The 7,634-nt window shown below is 48.7% G+C and overlaps 1 protein-coding gene across 2 annotated transcripts in view; it reads right to left on the bottom strand.

Moving 5' to 3' along the window:
* Positions 1-672: 672 nt before the first annotated feature.
* Positions 673-7,634, bottom strand: part of GRIN3B (glutamate ionotropic receptor NMDA type subunit 3B) — a gene marked incomplete at its 5' end in the record, with an annotated part of 43,920 nt that continues 36,958 nt past the window's right edge. For both annotated transcript variants that reach the window (XM_080988785.1, XM_080988786.1), the window contains one exon: positions 673-6,724. In XM_080988785.1, coding sequence (XP_080844911.1) covers positions 6,322-6,724 — 403 coding nt within the window. In that variant the 3' untranslated portion in view covers positions 673-6,321. The remainder of the gene's footprint in view (positions 6,725-7,634) is intronic.

Here is a 7,634-nt window from a genome sequence, read left to right as displayed (position 1 = left end):
GGTGGTTATCAGCCTAAATTGAGCATGACCTGCCACACTGCAGCCTGAAATCTGTGGCAACTTCTTGAGGTTATTTTGCCCCAACATATAATCTGTCCAGAAACACCACCCTCTTATATTCTGGATGTCAAGAATTCTAGGCAGTTTTTGTGAGTTTCCGGAACACAGCTAGACAGAAGTAAACAAATGACAGAAGTTAGCGCATTTGTCCGTCTAGCTCAGAGGTTTTGAGACAGAGCCACTACCTGCAGATTCTGTTGGGCATCGAACCTGCAATCTTCTGCATGCAAAGGAGATGCTCTCCCACCTTCAAAATAGAAGTTCCTAGTCCTCATTATTCTGAGGAGTAAAGTTACCTTGCAGTTGGTCCAGCTAGCTTACAGCTCTACACTCACTGGCAGGGAACACGGCCAGCTCTACGTGGAAATTCAGGATTTGAACCCGGGACCGTCTTGACTGCGAAGCGGGTGCTGTGCAACTCAGCTACAACTCTTCCAAGAAACGCATCCTAATCTTTTTTTAAGAAGATGACAGAAAGCTGTTTTTGGGAGTCCTTAAAGTCTGCTGAGTATTGTAATAAGCAATGGAGCTAGTCTTTTGAAACGAAGCCAAAATCCGAGGCTTAACCACAGTTCCAACGTTCTCTCATACATTCAACCCCCTCTAAATTTGTTTTATATATATTATCTGTCAACATCCAAATATTTGGTCAAGTAGCTGCATGTGTGCCTAACAGGGAGCCTTTCGGCTTGCATTAATTCGGATCTGTGGTAGTTTTGTTATTTTATTCCTGCATTGCAGTGGGTTGGACTAGAGGACCCTTGGGTGTCCCAACTCTGCGATTCTAGGAAATGAGATGATCCAATGCAATTCTGGCATCATATGAAGCTGAAAATGCTTGTTGCCCTGCCCTATAGTTGCTTTTTTAAAGGGAGATGCCAGCGACTGAACCGGAGGTGTTCTGTTGGACTACAACTCCCATCATCCTCTGTTCCTAGGCCATGTTGACAGGCTCTAATGGGCACTGGAGTCCAATGTCAGCCAAACGTTCCCCATCCCTGATCTCCAAGGAGAGGGGACCTACGCCACACTGGGTGTTGCTGAACTCCCAACAGCACCACCAAGCATCGCTGAGGATGATGGGAATTGTAGTCAAGCAACACCTGGCAGGCTACCTGTATCATCCGTCTGCCCATCATTAGGAGCAGGACCCCCTCTGGGTGCCCAGAGGCTAAATGCCAGCCTTCGCCAACCAAGCACCCTATAGAAGTTTAGACTACAGCTCCCATCAGCCAGTGCAGCTGTATAACGCTGCAGCTGATGGGATTTGGAGTCCAAAACTGAGCTTGGTGCCGCGTCAGTTGCAACGGATGAATTCAAGAGTGATGCCATTGGTGGCTTCTCAAAAATACATCAAATTATTTCAAACAGAGCATCTTACTTGGAATGCAGATTGCATTTTGGGTTATTTTCCAAGTCTTTCTTACCTCCCTGCCCCCTTATAATCTCATCCCCTGTCCTGCATTTCGTATATCTTATGTGAAAGGCAATTCATGAATGAAAATAATATTACATCCTGAGCATAATCAGAACAGCTTCTGGCTAGGCTGAATAAAAAAACAAAGAGGTCTCTTTTTAATAAATAAAAAAATAGAACCTGCTACATTTTCTTTCCCCTGAAGCAGAAGGTATAATGAGCTCTGAAATGTGGGTGTACTGAGATTATTATTTTTAATGAATATTTGACAGCTGGGGTTTTCGAGCAAGGTGCTGTTATTTTTGTAATAAATTCTTCCAGCGGAGAGGGATTCCCCCCCACCCTGAATTTTTACCTTGTTTGCGGGTTTGGCTTGTGTTCCTTTTTCAAGCCTTTGCCTAGCCAGTAGCTAGGTGAGCTTTTGGGGTGATTGCTTATGAATTGCATCGATAGAGGACTGCAGTATTACATCTGCAAGGAAAATGGGGTCTGAACATCAAACCTCCACAAAACAGGCTAGTATATAGAGCACATCTATACCAAACATTTGAAGCCGCTGCCTTTCCATGTGGATGCCTGGAAACTGTAGTTCGTTAATGGTGCTGGACACTGTAACCCAGGGGTCAGCAAACTTTCTCAGCAGGGGGCCAGTCCACTGTCCCTCAGACCTTTTGGACTATATTGGGGGGGGGGGGTGAACGAATTCCTATGCCCCACAAATAACCCAGAGATGCATTTTAAATAACAGGACACATTCTACTCATGTAAAAACACGCTGATTCCCGGACCGTCCGCGGGCCGGATTGAGAAGGCGATTGGGCCAGATCTGGCCCCCGGGCCTTAGTTTGCCTACCCATGCTGTAACCCAGGGGTCAGCAAACTTACCACGCCTCGGGCCGGTGTCTCCAGCGCCGATTGCGCAGTGGACCAGAGGGCAGGGGAGCACGTGCCCATATGCGTGTGCACACGCTATTTCCGGCGCACTTCTGGGTCGGAGGAGCACCGGAAATAGCTTGTGCGCATGTGCATGGGCCTCCTCTGACCCGGATGTGCACCAGAAATAACGCTTGCACAAATAATGCTTGTGTATGTGCTCAAGCTATTTCCAGTGCTCCTCTGACCCGGAAGTGGGTAGCCCCGCAGCACAGCGCCGGTAAGAGCGGGTGGCGGCAGCGGGGGTCACCGCGGGCTGGATAAACGAGTCCTTATCCGGCCCACGAGCCTTAGTTTGGGGACCTCTGCTGTAACCCTTTGAGGGGTGAACTACAGTTCCCAGGACTATTGGGGCAGGGGGAGCCGTGTGTTCAAATATATGGTGTGGATGTGTCAATAGAACAACTATGTTTCTGCATATGAACAAATTAGAATGGGAAGAACCTGAAATACTAATTTTTGGGGGGGGGGGAAATCAACCTGCATGAGTTGGTTTTGAGCACACACCTCCTGCAGTGATCTATTATGAAGCCACTATTCCATGTATATATCTTCTTATATGCATAAAAATGTAGGGTCCTCATCACCCAGCCCACAGTGGAGGATTTGTAGTGCAAGCCCAGATCTGCGTGATGACAGCCTTACAATATTATATATATAGGAAGATACATGAACATACACAGAGAATCTATTTTAAATGCTCTGTACAACCAGAGCAAAAGAACAGGCAGGTTGAATTCTCTTTCTAACAAATGAGCATTTAAAAGTAATACCAGTTTTAATGTGTTCCTTTTCATGTTACAAAGTTGTTCTATATAGCTATACTATTCTATTTTGCATAATTTTGATGTTCCCTTAAACAATCCACCCATATTTAACAGACACCGATCTGCCTCTTTCAATATGTGTTTGCAAGTGACGATTACATGGGTGAATTTTTTCACTCTTTCGTTGTGGGTCTTCTTGGAGGGCGCCAGCGTTGAATGAACTGTGAACTGGCTTGTTGCCTCTCAGCCTCAGTTTTTCCCTGCTGCAAAATGGGCACAGCAGGTTCATTCGCTGCACCTACGTGCTGTGAGGATAAGCAGAAAGGAGGAGGGGGATAATAAATTATACCAGCAATCTGAGGATCCCCAATAGCTATGCCCCCCTCCCTTGTTCCAACTGGAAGCACTGGCAAAAACCAGCATCACATCTGAGCTTAATTATACTGTTGATTAATGAAAGCAAGACTTTTCTGGGAACAGATCTTTGCCCGAGCAATGATGTCATTTGCAATATGTCCTCTGCAACCTAATTTTGGAAGAAGCTTTCCACTTATTCTGCGGCTCAGTCAAATCGCAGATCCGCAAAAAGTCCCACTGCTCCTTGGCAAGTTAGTTAATCTTTGCTATAAGCTAAGCATTGCTAAACATGAGCTGCTTGATCAAAGCAGAACACCCCACCCAGTTTTGCTAAACTGGCACTGTCTGAACAAAAAGCCCGCTAAACTCTGCACAAGCCCCTTACCCTGTCCTCCAGTTCTTCAAGTTACTTAGGCTAAACTTTGCGAAACCTGAGCTGCTGGCTTCAGTTGACCTTCGCCAAACCTGAGCTGCTCAACAGATCTTGGATGGTTCATCGTAAAATTGAGAATGGGATGGTATCCCAGCAGAAGACTGTGGCTAGTAGCCTACTGCACACTGGCAAGGATCTGTAAGGCCCAAATCACATGGTTCCATTCTGGCATTCCTAGTCCTCTATGCATTTCTGCTGTTATGATGCCACTTCAAACAGCCTCAGTTTCCCCCATGGAGTCCTGGGAAGTGGAGTTTGTCCAGGGTGAGGAGAATCGTTAGGGTGCCCCCTATTCTCCCTCCCAGAGAATTTGCAATTCTCAAAGTGGTTAATTGGTTGTTAAACCACTCCAGGAATCGCTGTCGATTCTCAGTGCCCCAAGCAAACTAGGATGCTTTGGGAGAAAAAGCCAAGAGCATTTAAAGCAGCATGGCACTGCTTTATCTCTCTAGTGCGGATTGGGCCCATGGCAGCCATTAAGGGCCACTCAAGGGAGGGGCTAGGGGAGGGTGCATGAAGAGTCCGTGTTGCTCCCACTGGCTCTCGATCTTGTCAATCATTGGTTAAGAACCTCTTTGGCAGCCTAGCCCAACACCTGCATTCGAACAGGAGGTGAGAAATGCTAGCAATCTGAGCCCAAACAATGCAATCTATTAATTATTATTAACAATAATAATAATTGCCAGGTTGCAGCCTGATTAGGCCAAAGGCCTCTGAGCTGCGCAGGAAACCCAACAGGTTATCGTAAGGAATAAATGCATTAAAATAAAACCGCCTGCGGAAAGGCGAAGGAAAGGCCCTATCAGAAATAGACCGAAAGCCTCCGAAATGTGAACATCTTAATCTGCCATTAACAGAGTCAGAGCATGGGGCGTCCACCCCAGGCATCGTGGGGGAGTCTTGTGGCCCTCCAAGAAATTGCTGAAATCCCAGCTCAAAAGAACTCGAGATGAGTTTTTCAGGTGGTTGAGGACAAAGAGAGGCATCTAGTCTAGCGCCCTGTCCCCACCAGATGCCCCCAAAATGAAAGCGGGACCTGAGCACAGCAGCATCTCTCCCCCCGACACACACCGCCCCAAGGTCTCCAGCAACTGGGATTCAAAAGCGTGGCTGCCTCTGACCATGGACACAGAGAGCACAGCTGTCCTGGCTCGTAGCTACGGCTGGGTGATATATCAACCTATCATCCAAAACCGGTTTGAAGTCCATCTCGTGATATCATGATGTGTTTGTGTGCTATGCAAAAATCACAATGTGGGACCAGCCAATGCCTCTACATCGCTCCATCCTTATTTCAGACATTGTGACATATCTATGTATCGCAATATTTAGCTGGTGATATCTATCACAATGTTGGAAACCAGATACTGCCCAGCCTCACTAGTAGCCCTCAATCGCCCTCTCCTCCTCTGCAAATTTGTCTGGTCCTGTTTCGAACCATCCAGATTGGTGCCCATCACTCCCGCCTCTTGGTCTGCAGCCCTGACCTCTGAAGAGGCCTTCCCTGCTCCCAGGAAAGAATGCCTCTTCTGAACAGAGACATTTGCCCATCTCTCCTTCGACACTGCTGAGGACACCCACGGCTTTCCTGGTGTTGCAGGACTCCAACTCCCATCCTCCTCCTTGACCACTGGCCCTGGGAATGCTGGGAGTTGGAGTCCTACGTGGAGGGGCTCAAAGACAACGGCCCTCCCAAGACCTGGTGTCACTGCAAAGGACTGAACCTCAGACTGCCTTCCTTTCAAAACTCTGTGTTTTGTCCCTGACCGACTGCATTTCCCCTTCCCTGATTGTTCTGCCATTCCAATATACGTTTCACTGGATCCTGCGAGGGATGGCACCTGGTGGCCGGAGAGTGCGCCAACTGATTGCTTGCAGGCCTGCTCCTATGTGCCCAGCGGCTGCTTGGCGAACCTACCGAGAACTAGCTTGCAGTGTGGAGATCTAGTGTGTCGGGGTCTGAACACACGAACAAAGCAGCCTTATATATATATAACGGCTCCCTCCTGGGACTCGCTTGCTACTTGAGATCTTCAAAAAAACAAAAACTGGCATTGCCGCGAGTTGATCCTGGAAACGTCTGCATGCAAAGTGCAGGCTCAGCACGCCACCTGCCGCAGCCCCCTCTCACAAAACAGCTCCGGGAAACGTAGCAGAGTCAAGAGCAAACCTTTTCCTTGCACCCACGGCTGGCCACCCCAAGCTGTATCCCAGCAGCACTCAAGCGCAGAAGTCCCCGTGCAGCCTTTCCAAAAGTGTTCCAGAGCCCGAGCGCTCGTTGCTGTCCGTCTCCACAACTGGCTGGAGCCGCCCCGCACTGCCAGCCGGCGAGAGGCGGCCCCCGCCCCTGGGCATCACCTGTCCTCGTTGCTCTCCTTGATCAAGGCCTTCAGGGCGGGCGGCAGGCGGGGCGCCTTGGGTGGTGGCCCCAGCGCCACCATCAGCTCGCTCTTGCGCACCAGGGCAGCCCGCAGCTGCTCGCGCATGTCCTCGATCTTGCTCTCCAGCTCCTTCAGCTCCTTCTCTTTGTCCTCCTTGCTGCCCTGCTGCGGATCCTGGCCGTTCATGCAGTGCCAGACGGGGGCCTCTCGCTCCTCATCTGAAGCCTCGTCCGGGGCGTTCTCGATGTTGAAGTGGACGCGCTTGTCCTCCTTCTTCACGGCTGCCCGGCGGAGGTTGTTCCAACCTGGCTGGTTGGAAGGCGGTGGTGGTGGTGGTGGGACTTCTGGTTCCTCTTGGCTCTTTTGGATGTTGCACCTTTGGGGGAAGGCAGAGAGGAGAAAAGAGGGAGAATTGGCTTTCTTTATTCATTCATGCCCCACTTTTCCCTCCCAGGAGCTCAAGGCAGATCGTCCTCAACAAAACAACCCTGTATACGGATGGCACAGTGGGAACATATAATAGAAGCATCGAACTGTAGAGTTGGAATAATAATAATTAATTTTTAATAGATTATTGTATTTTAATATTATATTGAAAGCCGCCCAGAGTGGCTGGAGAAACCCAGCCAGATGGGCGGGGTATAAATTAATATATTATTATTATTATTATTATTATTATTAGAATTTTATTATTTATACCCTGTCATATATAAAAACAAAATAAAATGTCAAACATTGAAAAATTTCCCAATACAGATGTCTTCTAAAAGTCAGATACAGTGGTACCTCGGGTTAAGAACTTAATTCGTTCCGGGACTTCCAGGGTGGCGCCACCGGCAATGGCGGACTCCCTCTGAACTGGAGGGACTAGCTCCGCGGGAAACGGGTCTTCTCCGCTACGGCGAAGTGGGGACCCTTTTAAAAATCACAGGCGGATGAAGCCTGTGACCATGGGACTTGGCGGGCACCATTAGCGCCCCCCCCAACCCGCTAAGGAACCCACTAACAGGCTCCGAAGTGAAGAGGGGGAAGTGGCGCGGTGCTGTGAGTCAACTGCTATTTCCGTGGAGCGAAGCCGCATAGCCGTTGCCGGAGAGCGCTGCCTTTTCCCTGGGACAATTTGGACTTTAAAATAAGCACCCGTGAGTACTTAGACTTTGAACAATTGGACATCAAATAAGGACTAGCGAGCAGGAAAGAATTGAATTTTAAAAACCTACTCTAATTTGGTACGGAACGGGAAGGTCTAAACAGGAAGTCAGCCTTCCGTTCCTTTGTAAACAGAA

Source organism: Podarcis pityusensis, assembly GCF_964106645.2.
Source record: "Podarcis pityusensis genome assembly, chromosome: 18".
NCBI lineage: Eukaryota > Metazoa > Chordata > Lepidosauria > Squamata > Lacertidae > Podarcis > Podarcis pityusensis.
Note: the sequence above shows the minus strand (reverse complement) of the source record. Positions and strands in the feature narration are given on the sequence as shown.